The 15824-nt window shown below is 37.1% G+C and overlaps 1 protein-coding gene and 1 long non-coding RNA gene across 3 annotated transcripts; both read left to right on the top strand.

The window, feature by feature from the left end:
• Positions 1-1745: 1745 nt before the first annotated feature.
• dhdds (dehydrodolichyl diphosphate synthase) lies at positions 1746-9455 on the top strand. Of its 2 annotated transcripts, none has more exons than XM_080897243.1 (9): positions 1746-1821; positions 2217-2286; positions 2933-3049; positions 3145-3287; positions 4446-4562; positions 4649-4750; positions 4863-4977; positions 7122-7229; positions 8711-9455. In XM_080897243.1, the coding sequence occupies exons 2-9, from the start codon at positions 2224-2226 to the stop codon at positions 8951-8953; spliced, it is 1008 nt and encodes a 335-aa protein (XP_080753369.1). In that variant the 5' UTR covers positions 1746-1821; positions 2217-2223; the 3' UTR covers positions 8954-9455. The 2 variants fall into 2 exon arrangements, with proteins under 2 accessions (XP_080753369.1, XP_080753368.1); XM_080897242.1 differs by lacking the exon at positions 1746-1821 and adding an exon at positions 1832-2102.
• A 1392-nt stretch (positions 9456-10847) lies between these two features.
• Positions 10848-14311, top strand: LOC308405164. Its single transcript, XR_013973282.1, has 6 exons — positions 10848-11010; positions 12380-12397; positions 12731-12760; positions 13094-13141; positions 13258-13314; positions 13658-14311. It is a non-coding gene; the product is annotated as an uncharacterized lncRNA (long non-coding RNA).
• Positions 14312-15824: the final 1513 nt, after the last annotated feature.

Raw genomic sequence — 15824 nt, 5'->3', positions numbered from 1 at the left:
ATTTTATTGCTGTTACATATTTGCTTTTTGAGGCATTAATAACCATATTTTAATCTAAGTCTTTAATCCAATATTTATATCTAAGTCTTTAATGCTTTCATGGCTTGCCTTTGTAAAAAAAAAAAAAAAGAAAGAAGAAGAAGTAAAAGCACGAGAAAGAATACTTTATTTTTTAATAAATTACCATGGAGTTTTTATTCTTTCAGTCCTACATTGATTATTTTGTACAGGAAAAAAGAACAAATGTGCACATTTCCAATAAACTTTAGGGGCTAGAAATAAAGGAATGAATGAAAGGAATTGAACATTTGAATTCTTACAATACAATATTACAATAAGGGTTGATATATTTATGAGAATATCTAAAGAATTAAATGGGACAATGGATATTTATTATATTTTTTTTATTTTTTATTTTTTTTTTATTATATTATTTTATTTTTATATATTTTTATATATATTATATTATAAAATATAATGGAAAACTGTTAAAAAAAACTGTTAAAAAAAAACCATTATATTTTTTCTCATGTCCCACACGTAGTTGGTTAGGTATGAAAATCACTTAGGGTAGTTGAAATTCAACATGCTGACATTTCAAATATATATTTTTTCCACTAATGACGTAAAACCTTGTTTTTAACTTGATCAATATAATAATGTAGCTGTATTATTATATCTGTAATATTGTATGAAAGTCTTGAATCACCACTCAATTTGTATGTTTTTCTATGAAAATGTGAAATAAGTGCAACAATTTATTGAAATGTGCACACACGCATGGAAATCCAGCCCTTTAGGCAATGGAAGAGTTTGTACAGGTTTATGAGCCTGATAGTTATAATTGGGTAGGACCACCTTTATTTTCCAACACAGCCTGAACTCTGTTAGGCAAATATTCATGTAATTTCTTTAGTAGACTTCAGGAATAGTTCTCCAAGCTTCTTAAAGGACATTTTGAAGCTCTTCTTAAGATGTTGGCTGCTTTTTGTTCTGTTCTCTGTCAAAATATTCCCACACTGCATGGTGGCTCAAAAGTAGAGAGTACTTTTCTGCATTCATAATTGCATCAATTTTGACAAGATCCCCAACACCACTGGTTGCAATGCAGCCTAAAACTATAGCCTGCACCAGCAGATAGCTGCAGACTGTTGTACTGCTCTCACGACCTCCTCAGTACTGACAGTAATTTGAACCAAACATTTTATAATTGGATTCATCGCTCCATAACATCTGTTTCCATCGATTTTCAGTCCACTTCTTATATAATATGGCACACCTCCGCCTTTTCTCACTGTTTCCATTCGTTAAGAATGGCTTCTTGACAGCCACCCTTCCACTGACACGATTGCTGATGAGGTCTCAGTGAACAGTAAATGGATCAGCTGAAGGGCAAGGTGCATCTCTCAGGTCCAGTGTCAGGTGTTTGTTGGATTTTTTCCTATTTATTATTGGATTATTATATTACAACCCCCCCCCCACACACACACACACTCTCAAACCCCATTGATGTCTTTGGCTTTTTATGTTCGATTTAATATTTTTTTAAAAAGACATTAAAAAGATATTAAAAATAATAGATTTTAATTTACTTGTCATCCCTTAGTTCATATTGTGGTGTTTTTACTTCAGTAAACGTTGAGAAGACCACTTCCCTTTAGTTAAGGAAATCACAGTCAGTCCTTTGATTGAAGCGTAGCGTGCGTCCATCCGCATGATTCAAAAATCTACTAACTGCTGACAGGAAGTCGTCAGCACGCTCATACGTCACTTCACTCCAATACGGAAGAGGTCGTCATCGTTAAGGCTGTGAGTTGGAAGGTATGTGAAATGTGATAAAACGATCGCAGTTTGTGAGTAGAACAGCTCGTGCTTCAGTAGTTTGAATGAATGAAGCACTGTATGTGTTTCCTGGGCAACGAGGGCGCCCGTCAGTCCTTTTCCAGTCTCGCGGCGGTTTAGTTCCCTGCAGGTCTCGTGAGCCGGGCTTGCAGTGGAACGGTGAAATCCATAAGTGGCTGCAAATGTAATGCAATATCTTCTAAAAATGGGACGTTAATGTGGGAACCAGATGCCTTCCCTTTCGTGAAAGCTAAAACTTGGTGAAGTTTTTTTTTTTTCTTCTGGAAGAGGGAGTGTGTGCGGTAGGAGTGCTCATTGAATTCCCCCCCCCCCCAACCACCTTTTTATAAATAAACCTTTCTGTCTTTCGGCAGCACGGATATGTCGTGGATAAAAGAAGGCGAGTTGTCCCTGCTTGAAAAGATTTCTGCCAATATACTAAAGGTAAGCTGTACGTTATAAGTTGGCTGTCTTTTCCAGCCTCGCTTTTGTCGGTCTTCTGCCTTTCTGTGACTCAAATCAAATCACTTTTATTGTCACATCACATGTGCTGGTACACTGGTACAGCGCATACGAGTGAAATTCTTGTGTGCAGGCTTCACAAGCAACAGAGGTGTGCAATATATAAGAAAGGGAATCTGAGAATTATACGAATGCATATATGTATACCAAATATGTGTGCCTTGACAAAAATATCAAGTATGTCATTTCAGAGTATCTGGATAGAAAATAGAGTGACAAACTGAGCCATTTAGAAAACATCAAACTATTTATTTATTTGTTTGACAAGGTTAAGATTCAGAAAATACCATAAAGAAAAGCTTACACAGGGAATGACTTATTAGTTATCGTTCAAAATGCAAACATATTAGTTGATGGTGATGAGGGGGGGTTTTTTTAATCTGGAAATTGCTATTTTATTTAAATTTGAAATGTTTCGAAAAAAAGTTGTACGTGACATTTTTGTGATAAGATATCAGCAGATATCTACATAGCATTAGACAGTGTTGGTCTTTTATGGATTACCGTAGATTGCATTAATGCTTTTTCTTCTGCATTTCTTTGGACTCTTTTGACTGTTGTCTTTCAGGCAGGACCCATGCCTAAACATGTGGCCTTCATCATGGATGGTAATCGACGTTTTGCACGTAAGAAAAACATGGAACGGCAGGAAGGACACATGCAGGGCTTCAACAAGCTGGCAGAGGTGAGTTTGGGGGTTTCGGCTATAGGAAATGCATGTCACATGGGCAGAAACAAATTGATGATGTGTGTCAAAATGCTTCGTCTTCTCCACACCAGACACTACGTTGGTGCAAGCATCTGAACATCCCAGAGGTGACGGTGTATGCCTTCAGCATTGAGAACTTCAAGCGCACCGAAGATGAGGTGGATGGTTTGATGGAGCTCGCCAGGCAGAAGTTTGAAAGGCTGCTGGAGGAACAGTGAGTTTCGAGCTGAGTTTTCCACTTTGCTTGTGGTCACAGTTTGTACATCATATGATTCATTGCTTCCTTAAAGTAAAGTTTAGAAAGAGTGACTTGCAGCGCTCAAGCATAAATCTGAAGTTAAAGTAAATGGGGGTCTGTACATGAGAAAACAATTTTAAACCAGTTTTGACGACCTGTTTCCAGCAGAGGCACGAGATCCTTGGAGTTCACCTTTAGGGTGGGCTTGGATGGAAATCTGTTGTTATTTGTTTGTTTGTTACTTTTGGTTCAGACAGACACAACAACAGTGTTGACACAGAAACATTTACTAATGCAATGCATCAGACACTGAGTCAGATGCAGTGTGCTAATGGTGGGATGGCCAAGAGGAAGCAAGGGAGTCTGTTATTTCCACTGGTCTCTTCAATAGTGCTTACTTTTTCACTGTAGTGCAGTATGTCAAGCTCAGACTAGTCAACTAACGTGGATTCTCTTTTCATTTTACTCTGTGGTCATTGTGGTGCATGTACTATTTATTTATTAAGCAGCTGATGACTGCTGCAGATACATTTTCAAGCTAAGGTGGAGGCCTGTTAGTCTGCAAGCCATTTCTCTCTGTTTCCACACAAGTATGAAATATTTTACAGCTGACTTATTTCTTCACTTTGGAGAAATAAAACAAAGAGCTTGCTGACTAATCCATTGCTTAATATTGCCCTTTAGTCTGTATTTGTTGCACACAAGACTGTGGTATAAGTAGCTCACTTGTTCAAATGCCATGTTTTGCTCCTTTTTTTTTTAAATCTGAGTAACCTGTCTAAAGAATTTAACACTGTAAAAAAAAAAAAAAAATCCCCTTCTATTGGATGTTGTATTATGTCTATCAAAATTTGGACAAATTTGTTTATGAGGCTGCTGGCTGTTTATGATACAAGGTTATTATTTTTCGAACGATTGACATCCTTATGACAAACCACTTTTGCACAGTGCTGGACAGCAGACTCTTTCAAGTCCACTGTACACACTGAGTACTCAAAATTCTCCGGAGTCTCCTTTGTGTTTTTCTGGGTAGAAAATGCAGACAGACAAGTTTCAGGATCCTGAGTAGTCTTTCTGTATATCCTGTTCATCTTCATGCTTTTCCTATAAATGTCTTTCGGTTTTGTTTTGCAGTGAAAATCTAGAGAAACATGGCGTTTGTATCCGAGTGCTGGGCGACTTGAATATGCTGCCACTTGACCTTCAACAGCTTATTGCCAAAGCCGTGTTCACAACCAGGAATCACAATAAGTATGCTTAGTAGCTTGTGTTTTTCATTGTGCATGATATCCTGTACATTAGAAGTGACCACAGCACCACAAATTCTTGTTTTGTAGGTGTTTTGTCAATGTGTGTTTTGCCTACACATCAAGATATGAAATCACCAATGCAGTCAGGGAAATGGCATGGGGAGTAGAGCAAGGCCTGATCAAAGGAAGGTAAACGAAACAGCAATGAGTTCATCTTGTCATCCTTTGTTAAATACTCTGTAGAAAGGTGTCCTGGAGAGCCATTGTGTTAACAAGCTGTTTGTGTTTCTGTGATGTGTAGTGATGTGTCGGAGGCATTGCTAAGTGAGTGTCTGTACAGCAATAACTCGCCAAATCCTGATTTGCTCATCCGCACCTCTGGAGAGGTGCGCCTCAGCGACTTCCTTCTTTGGCAGGTGAGAGTGAGATGGGTGTCATCAACAGCTAATAAAGTTCACCATACACGGTCCCAATCAAAAGTTTAATACCACTTGAAAAATGGCAAAAAATCATGTTTTGCATGGTTAGTTCTTAACAAGGTTCCAAGTAGAGCTTCAATATGCAACAAGAAGAAATGGGAGTGAGACAACATTTTTTTTGAGCATGCAAATGATTGAAAACAACGCTTAAAATGAAACAGGCTGTTTTACAGTTGATCAAAAGTTTAGGACCACATGCCTTTAAAAGGCCAAATCTGTGCAAAAATGAGGATTCATTGTCATTTTCTGTGAGGTAGTCACACTGTCGTCACGTTCTGATGGCAAAGGCAAAAAGTTGTTGAACTGCATAAGCAGGGTCTCTCACAGTGCGCCATCGCTGCTAAGGTGGGATGCAGTAAGACAGTCATTTGGAATTTCTTAAACGATCCTGAGGGTTATGAAACGCAAAGGTCAAGTGGAAGATGATCCCGATGGTTTCCAACATTACTGCTGTGACAAGAGGTGTTTTGGATGAAAACGCTTGCATCAAGCATACCGCAACAAATTTTTGCATTAATCAATAATAACGGTGAAGCTACTCATTGCTGAGTTCATATTTGGAACTTTGATTTCTGTTTTGAGGTAGTTTATGTTTTTTGGTTGTGTGGTTTTTGTTTTTGTTTTTTTTTGAAGGTGTGGTCCTAAACTTGTGATCAGCTGTAAAACAGCCTGTTTCAGTTTAATCGCTGTTTTCAATTAGTTGCATGCTTAAAAAAAATGTTTTGTCTCACTCCCATTTCTTCTCGTTGTATGTTGAAGCTCTACTTGGAACCTTGTTAAGATCCAACCATGCAAAATATGATATTTTAGCCATTTTTCAAATGGTCTTAAACTTTTGATTGGGACCGCATTTCCCACAAACCTCATCTTCATTTAGACTGATTCTCTCCTATTGATCTCTAAGCAACTCTAACACTTACATCATATAAACTATCCAATCTTCCCTCAGCTCTTCAGTGAGGTGTTGTTGTTATAATTCATTTTAAAATTTTTAAATATGATCAATTTATTTGGCTCCGTACCACAGGGCTCTAAGGTGACTGCAGTTACTTACTACCTGTAAAGCATTCACTTAATCCAAATGTTTTAGCCACTTACAGGCCATCCTGGCCTTTATTTCAAATGCTCAAGAGTTCTTACAAATTAGTCATTTGCAATAATTTGCATAGGAATTGTTTGTTTGAACAATTCCAGTCAGGATGTCCCCAATTTGAGAATGTTGCAATATAAAGCCCATTGAAATGACTGTTGTTGCCAGCTGGTGCTGCATATAAACTTGAATTGATTTACCCCTGAAGATAGGGCTGTTTTTCTATGAAACTATGAAAACAGCAAAGTAGGATTTCGATTTATGCTTGGTTGAGTCTTTAGGGATCATGATGATTTAGGAGCAGGGTTTTTCCTGGCTCCAAACGAAAATCTGAATACTGCTCAAGTATTGAGATGTACTACTTTATTTAATTTCTGGCCTTTTAATAAACATGTGTGTTTTATTCCAACCCCTTTTATCGCAGGAAAGGGCTTGATGAGTAATGTTTTTTTGTGAATTAAGAACAGAGTAACACTGGTGGTTGGACTTGTTTTGCAGGATGTATTGGTCATTCATGATGTTAACCTTCAAAGCTGTCTGTGAAAATTAATCCAGCAAAACTGTCTGATGCCAAAAGAAACCAATCTGTGATGAGTGTTTCATTGTATGAGTACAGTTACAGTTTATATTTAATTCACTATCAGTGTTTTTATCTAGTGACCATCAGGGATGGTAAGTACTTGGGTTTTACAAGAAAAAAAAAATAGTCTTGAACAGCTGAAACAGACTCCGAGAGAATTCTTTGTATCTCCTCTGACTTATCTTTCTATATATATCTTTAGTGATTTATTTGCACGTAAGATTTTCTTTCTACATTCCTTAAAGCCTGTGACAAGTCTCCCTTCCAGTTTGGGGGTGCAATCACTGAAAGACAGTATTAACCTAATGACTGGGTTACAGCACAAATTGTAAAAGCTTTATTTTGTTCTTCCAGTTTTTTCTCAGATACCCTGTAAACTTGTATTGGTTTTCGTGTGTGCTCTTTCTGCAGACCTCTCACTCCTGCCTAGTATTTCAGTCCGTTCTGTGGCCAGAGTACTCATTCTGGAACCTGTGTGAAGCCATTCTGCAGTATCAATTAAATCACAAATCCATCCAGGTAAGGATAATACTGAGACAGAATTAGGGTTTACTCACACTGTGTGAGCCACGCGGTGTGTCCGAGCGCATTTGACAAGAGTCATCACTCATGTTAGGTTAAGTAACTAGTTCAGGTTCACTCATGGAATTTCAGTCTTTTCCCAATTAAAGCTATCTCCATGAAAATCTGCATTTAGTGATGAATCTATAATGTGAGGGAACCCTGAGTCACAGCTTCCAAGAACTGCCCCAGTTAAACAAATGTGCTCTCCCAGAGTGATTTTCAAAAGCATGTGTGCACGTAAGAAAGAGGGAACGAACATGAGAAAGGAGTTTATTTGTTTAGACCAGGGATGTCAAACTCATTTTACATTGTGGGCCACATACAGCCCACTTTGATCCGAAGTAGGCTAGATCAGTGAAACTCACTATAAGAAAAAAGAAGTGCAGTCTCAACAGTATGTGTCAGTTTTTCGTGTTTAGTTTGAATACTCCATAGCTTTTTGTCCCCAGAGTTGGAAGGGCTGTGTAGAGTGAGGCAGTCGAAGAATACGGTGTGTTTTTGGGGTCATCATGTTTGTTATTTTTGGCCTCCTTTATTTCCTTGCTGGGAAGGATCTAAATGTGACTAAAGGTCCTGTATAACTAGAATAATATTATTTAGAAGCAGCACAAAAATGTACTTTCAGATGTCTAATATAACTGAACCATACCGCTCTTTTGGTTTTGAACCTAATTGGACTTAGCTGTTTGGGTACTACTGTAGTTATGACCCCTGTCACCCACTGTCGGCCATGCTCTGCTTTTCATTAATGTGATGGCAGCTGACTGTGTCAGCTCCATGTTGCACCCTGGTCGCTGTTATGACTGACTCAAAGGCCGCAGCAAAGAAGAATAAAGAGAACAAATATTTATTTAACTTAATACGAATAAATGTGTCAGTATCAGTGGCTTAAAGAGGTGTATGGACTTGTTGGCAAATATGTTCAAGTATAAGTGCAAACACAGGGAAGCAAGTGAGACACGGGGCATGGATACGGTGCATGATTATGACTGCATGTCTTCCCTGCATTTTTGTGAGTTCTTTGGAACAGAACTTCCAGCTGCTCCGCCCACCCCAAAGGGATCACTACAATGGAAAGATCCCCATGTTTGATTTGGCACAGAGGTTGCAATTTTTCTGATGAAACCCTCCATTTATCAGAGCTTTTGGACAAGCACTATGAGTATACTAGATTGTGACACGCTGGCACTTGGTTAGTTGTTTTGGAGAATCATAAGCAGCAATAAGCAGCTGTGTTATGCATCCCATATCTGAAAAGGGCTTATGTTTTGGCTGTGTGAGTTGCAGGTTCATCACTTGTTAACCGTAGCAATTAATGTAGATCAGTGTTACTTTGTGAAACAGTGTTGTTAAACAGGCAGAGAAAGATTAAAGTAACTCCTGTATCTATGTATATATTTAAATGTATGTCTAATTTGGTGTGTTTGTTATTACAGAAAGCTAGAGACCTCCATCGAGAGCATCAGGCTCTGCAGCAGCTAGAAGCAGATCGTGCTTGTGTAGCAGAGCTCTTGCAGCATCACAGCAATGGAAAGCCCGTCGATAGCCAGAGAAGACAAGAGGCGCTACTACACTACACTTCCTGCCGGGAAGAACGAGTTCGAGACTTCCTAGAAGCACTGAAGCACAAAAGAGACTCTTTCTTTTCTGACTTATGCAGTGAATCCTTGTTGGCCTAAGAATACATAGAAGAACAAATCCTCTGAAGCGGGGACGAAGCCTCTCCTATGTCCTCTTCCCAAAAGGGCTTCTGTGGAAAAGGGAAGAGCAAGCAGTAACTGGGAGCGGTTTTATTTTGTTGCTGATTCATATAAGAGGGCAGTTTTACCCCTATGGGGCTGTAGAATAATCCTGCTATTTATGATTGTAGATTTAAAAACTCTAATAGGTGGAAATGACTGGTCAAGATGTAGTTAAATCATCGTATAAACTGTCAGTTAAATGCATGCCGTTGAACGGAAGGTCATTTTATGTGAGTGAAAGCCACGGATCCTGTGTTTCGGTTCCAAAACATTCGTCCACAGAACTTTTAAATTGTTGTTGAAGCATAAAGTGTTGTTTGTTGACTGTGATTTTGATTACATAACTATATTTTGACCAGCTTTCTGGAACAAAATAAAATGATTACTGTATGTCAGATATGATTAAATGATGTGAAATTCTCTGTTTTGTACTTACATACTACAAGTCTAAGCTTTTGTCTCCATTTGGCTTCCAAAATATGGTTATCTATTGTCTTAACTTGTGCAGCAAAAAATATGTGTGTGGTCCATGCTGCTGATATATATGGACTCTCAGGGGGAAAACTGGTGATGGTGTTTTATTGGATTAACGAGTCGTTTTTGCAAGTAGATGACTTTCAGCACATAAAACTGTACCGATATAATTTCTGCTGCTACCTGTTGGAAGTATTGAGCCTTAAAGCTTATCAACTACTAATACGCTATGTATTGCAAAAATTTAAATAACTGCTTGTAATTGCTATTCTGCATCTCAGTTGGTGGTATAACACAAGCAAAGAACCACTTTTACTTTTTTCCAGCTGGATGTTTGTTGGGTTTTGTTTATTTGGGAAAAAATTGAAGAAAAAATGTCCCAATTTTATCCAAGAAGTCCTCAGTCTTTAAATCACAAACTCAAATGCAAGACATCTCTTCATCAAATCATCATATTTGGATCTTGTCCCTCCTGAGGAAACACTTCTAGGAACCAATTTTATTTAACTTGCATCATCTATACACTGACAGAAGAATTGATAAACTTTGGTAGAACTAGAAACACCATACTATAAACATACTGCCCCACAAAAATATGCTTATATACACATACATAGGTATAAGCATGAATTTATACTACTCATCAGGCATACAGTCCTGGAATATTCTGGAATATTACTACTAATGCACAGACATGTGAACAGTATTTTAGTGTTGAATAGGTATCCTACTTTTAGCTATTTAATATATAGTCATAGCTTAAAATCCACTAAACATCTACCAGTTACAAATTGTATATGTCTGTATTAGTATTTCTTCACACAACGCTTGGTTTGACCCTCAATCCCTCAGGTAATAATAATAATAACTAAATGTTGATTTTTGGTTTTACACAGGGCTAAAATTACAGTCTTACATGCCCAAGCCAAATAGACATTCATCCACCACAAGCTGACAGAAAGCACCATAGTCTAATCTTCACCCGCGACCGTATTTTGCCTCAAAGCTATGACATCAAACAACGTGATTGGTCAGTTGCAACGCGGGGATATTAGATACACCATAAAATTTGGTTCTGGCGGACTTTGTGAGCAAAAATTGTTCAGTTTATCCGATAGACGGTGAGAAAAGGTGCAACGACTTTGACGCGCCATTATCTGCGTATTTATTTTTTCGGTACAGCAGAACGAATCAGTCGTTCATACAGCGCCACCCCGCGACTATAATCCGTATTCCTTCAAGTTGCCGTCTGCCTTTTTAACAAATGGGAGGCGCCTCCAACCCACGTGACGCCTTTCTATCCAATGGCGAGATTCGAAACACAAAACTGGTTCAAACCGGTTTCGTTCTTATATTTCAGTGTATAAACTACAAGAACATTCGTTTGCATTATACATTCGCCATTTTCCGCTGTGCGCGCTTGGTTGGCGTCTGTTATCGCTTCGAAAAAAGCCATTTTCGCAGCTGTATTTTCCTGACGTTTTTCTTCGTTTCCCGCTGAGAACATGGGCAAAGCAAAGGTAAAAAAAACATGAATTTAAATTTAATTTAAGTCTGTGCACTGGAATCGTTTTCGTAGCATTAAGTTAACACAAGACTGCGCCTGATATTTCTGCTTAAGAAGAACGTCATCATCCCTAACAAGCGTTTTAGCAATGGCGGTCTGACAGTGGAGAAGAGCGCAAGCATCCTCCCACTCGTCGAAAACAAAAGTTGAAATTTTTGCTCATGGTTTTAAATTATTCTTATGAGTTAAACGCGCACAGTTGCGTGTATTTTTGTAAATTTTTTGTCTTCCAGCGCCAAACTCTGGTTAGTCCAGCCGTTGACATTGCGTTGTGCAAAATTTCTGACACCATCTTTTTTCCCCCCCCTCTCTTTGGCAGTAGGCAGGGCACAAATCTTGCTGTTGTAAACGCAGTAACAAACTTTCGATATGGACAATGACTGTTTTTCTTTATTCTTTTTCTCAACCTGCGCGTCGATGCTTGAATGCATAACTTGGGATCCGAATTAATGAAGATAAATATGAACTGCGCCGTTATCAAGCAATCAAAATAAGCTCGAACGCAGGCTGCAAATTTGAGGAAGGAGTTGGGGGAGGGGAGGTGGCGATTATTATTTTTTTCCGCTCAGGTTTTGAATAATATGTGCCAGCCTGGTTCTTGCATCGTCGTTTGAAATGGGTTTGTTAACAGTAGCAAATATTTATTAAAAACGTCAAACGCGATTGGATTGCAGTTTGCAAGTGCGCAGCAGGAAAAAACGTATAAATACAAAAATAAAATTTTTTTTTTTTTTGCACATTTGTGTGCGTTTTATCGTATTTTCAACGCATTAATTTAAGGTGCAGTGAGTGGCCATGCTATTAAAAAAATGCATATTTAACGATTTAAAATTAAATTATCACAACAGGATTGTTTGGGGTGTTTTTCGATGAAAATCTCAGTCTCATCCGTGATTTTTTTATTTTTTTTTTTGTCTTCCTTGAAACCTCTCCAGGCATTCGTTGAGCTCCATTTGTCGTAGGTACAGATTAGTAAAGTAGTAATCTTATCAGTTTCCCAACAGCTGTCTGTAGGCGCGCACTGATACAAAACAAAGGAAGCTGTCAGGGCGCCAAGGCGGTGTCATGGTGACAGGACTGCCCAAATTTGAATTCAAATATGCGCGGGAAAGCTCTTTGTGAACTTGAAAAATCAAGAGCAGTGTTAAAAAAATTTAACATATATATTAGATCTTCTGTGAACATTTTTATATTAAAACAATGTAAAATAGTGCACACAGAAAATAAAAAAAAGTTTTGTGCTATTTAAATCTGTATTTATTATTATTATTATGTAGTTTTACTTTTCAGTTTGTAATGTTTTCCCCTTCCTTGTCTTACAGGCACCTGCTTCCTCTGAGGTTTGTCTAAAATGAATATATTTTTATATTGTGTTGATGCAGCAGTTGCATTTAGAATTTGTGGATAAATGCTTGTTTTTGATGTATCGTTTGTATGTTTTTTGCCACTGATATAATATATTTTGTGCCCTTATTTAGGATGATGAGTGTTGTACTTAGTTAATATATTTATTCAAACTCTACTCCCATTTTCATCTCTTTTTTTTTGCTTTTGTTTTAACTTACTTTTTGCAATTGCATACTCTTTAAAGGTCATGTATAAACAAAGCTATTAATATTGATGCAAAATAAGACACTGTTTGTTTTAACTTTCACTTCCTTGTGGCTCTACAGCCTAAGAGAACCTCTGCACGGCTGGCATTAGTAAGTTCTTTTTAAACACAATTAAGCATTTTTAGATGTACTCAGTATATTTAATGTGCATTATCCTGTCGTTTTTGTTAAATGTTCACTATTTTTTGTAAGAAGCAACCACTTGAAATTGAAGTAGTCTATCATGTGTGTATTAAATTTTAATTTTACATTTTTTAAGAATATATTAAAGGTTCTCTTACACTCTTACCTAATGTGACATGAGGATGTAGCCCATGATCAAGAAGTTTATTAACTTGTAATAAGCTTTTATTACCTAGGATTTCACGGATCTATATTCTGTTATCTCAAACTGATTTAAATATCTTCTTTCTTGTCTTGTAGAAACCGAAACCTGCGGCAGTGGAGGCTAAGAAAAAGGCTGTTGCAAAGGTATTGAACCAAAATCTTGCACGCTTACTATGGGGGAACAGCTCTGTAAGATGTTTGCCACATGTTTGCTTGATTCATTTCTGTGATTAATTTGTTACTATCATTTTATTTTCTAGAGGGCACCCAAAACAAAGAAAGCCAAACCCGCTGAGAATGGGAGCACCAAGGCTGAGGTTTGTTTCTGTTACACTGCAAATTAATAAATGTTACATCAAACAGATGTTCTTATATTTTCCAGGTCGTTTCTCCTTTTTTATGTTATCTTAACTTATTTGCTTTAATTGTTCATGAGTTTAAAGATTAAATGAGTAAAAAAAGAACTAGATATTAAAAAAAATGATGTGTGTGAGTTCTGGAAACCTGTGAGGCAGTTACTGTTTTATTTGTTCTCATAATGGATAAGTGTTGCAAGGACTCCTTTTAATATAATCAATAAAATTAAGAATAAGTTGTCATGTGACTAAAACAATGCAGTTGACATTGCTGTTGGCGTGTTTTTTGTTTTTCTGTCCGCAGGAGCCCAAGGCTGAAGCCACTGAAGCCAAATGAATAGTGGTTGATGTGCTCACTCTGTGTACTTGGTGATTGTACAGTTTTAAATAAGTATTTTTTACCAAGTTTTATATTACAAATGTCATTTATAGTTTTGTTTTTGGCTTGCACTTGATGTAACAAAATTTTGTTTTCACATTCATATCCATTTTATATCAATTTTAAAAACGGATACCGTCCATATCCTGTAGTCGTGGCATTTTTTTTAGTTTGTCTAATCCAGATTTGTTTTAAACTTCTAAACAACAGATGTAACAGCTTTTCCAACAAGTTGGATTTTGAATCTAATTGTAAACATAAGGCAGCTAAAGCATAAAATCTTGCAGGAGAATATGAATTTGCCGCTTATCTCCTTGTAGTTTAATGTTGAACTAATAAAATTATTGCTTTCCAAATGTTTTAAAAACATTGTATGTTGATGTAAAATGCCACAGACAAAAAAAAAGAATACTGTTATTAGGTCAAAAAAAATGTCTAAGTTTGATGCGTCCCAAAAAAAATGGCTGATGTGAACCCAGTCATCTGATAAAAACTTCTGTTAAGTTATGTTTCTGTTTTCTGCTTTTCTGACTCCAATGGTTGATCTTAATGTTCTTGAATAAAAATTTTCAAAATGTCCTTTTTGGGGTCACTGTTGAAATGGAAATCCTCGATGAAGGAGCAGAAAAATGGAAATGCTGCGACACGACGTTTGAAAAGGTGATGCAGCGACCTTGAAAAGGTTTCATCATAAACAAACTGCAGGCTCCACCATTTTGGCAGGACATCCATTTTAGTTTACATCCATGGGGTCTCGTCCCTACTTGTGACTGCTTGGGTATTGCTGTTAGGCTTGGCTTTCTATTTTCAACAGGCTAGTTAATTTTCACACTTCTCTATGTGGAAATGTTACTGGTATAATTTGTAATTTAATATAAATTGTTACTAAATTATCACCCAAGGACTGGCACTTAAAGGTTTTAAATATTTATTTAAGGTTGTCATGTAAATGAAATTTTAAGCAGCTGCTAGTGTTTTTTTTGTACCTGTTTTGGGTATATTTAAACTTGTTAGCACTATAATGAGAGAAAAAATAAACCTTAAGACAAGGTGATCTCATTGCATTAACCATTAAAATACGCAAAGTGTGACGTGTAAATGTTTATTGGTAACTTGAGCAATCATTAATGTAGAGCGCTAGAAAAATATTTTATTCAAGTGGAAGTTATCTCACAAAAGCCTGCAACGCCTTAAAGCTATACACTAAATGCCACATTTGATCACCACCTTAAACACAACTATATTACTGTCACCTAAAAACTACATAAACTTAAAGAATACAAAATTTGCCACTTAAGTCCGATAAACAAAAATAATCAGTGTATAGTCACAGATTCATTTATGAAATTATTGCATTTACCTTCAACCTTAAAAGTACCTTTTAATTTTGTTTGTTTTTAGCTTGTTCTTTGCTCTTCCACATTTTGTATTGGAGTGAGTTTTAATTTTCACTTCAATTGGAATATTTTACATAACATAACTACTGGATGTTGATACTTCAGGGGTTTACACCTCTGGATATCCTCATCACTGTCTTTGCTCCATAGCACCAGCAGGAGTCAGTGCCACATCACCACAGAGAGATGAGGTGCATATCGTTGTTCCTGCGGGGGTCTCCCTCTCCTTTGGCCTATACAGCTCCTGAACTCGGTCAAACATGACGCATTATTGAGGGTGCTGACGTATCTCTGAGGATGTCATCCCTTTTTTTAGGCTAGTGTATTAGTGCTTCTATACAGACAAAGCAGCAAATGATAATAATATTCAGATATGGTGCAGGTTTAATCTTTCTTTTTCTTTCTTTCATTCTCAACAAGCAATATAGAGCAAGGCAAAAGTACAGTTGATTTTATTAGTTTCAATTATTACAAAAATATGTGTAACAGGATTACCACACTTTTCAGAGTAATGCTCAGTATTCATTGTTGAATACAAATCTGTACAAAATACTGGCTTTTGATCTGAGAGACAGATGTTTTCATGGAAAATGGAAGGCTGCTCATCTACATCCTATGCGGTGTATTAATGTTTATGCCATGCATCAATTTATTATTATTATTTTAGTCATCTTCTCTAAAGAGATATGCTGTGT

The sequence above is a fragment of the Rhamphochromis sp. 'chilingali' genome (genome assembly GCF_963969265.1).
Source record: "Rhamphochromis sp. 'chilingali' genome assembly, chromosome: 11".
In the NCBI taxonomy this organism is placed as follows: domain Eukaryota; kingdom Metazoa; phylum Chordata; class Actinopteri; order Cichliformes; family Cichlidae; genus Rhamphochromis; species Rhamphochromis sp. 'chilingali'.
Note: the sequence above shows the minus strand (reverse complement) of the source record. Positions and strands in the feature narration are given on the sequence as shown.

Bases quoted from the DNA above. Each gene is read 5' to 3' on its own strand.
- dhdds (XM_080897242.1), top strand. From the start codon at position 2,059: ATGTGGGAACCAGATGCCTTCCCTTTCGTGAAAGCTAAAACTTG. The intron at 2,287-2,932 runs GTAAGCTGTACG...GTTGTCTTTCAG, and splicing joins TTTCTGCCAATATACTAAAG to GCAGGACCCATGCCTAAACA. The intron at 3,050-3,144 runs GTGAGTTTGGGG...TCTCCACACCAG, and splicing joins GCTTCAACAAGCTGGCAGAG to ACACTACGTTGGTGCAAGCA.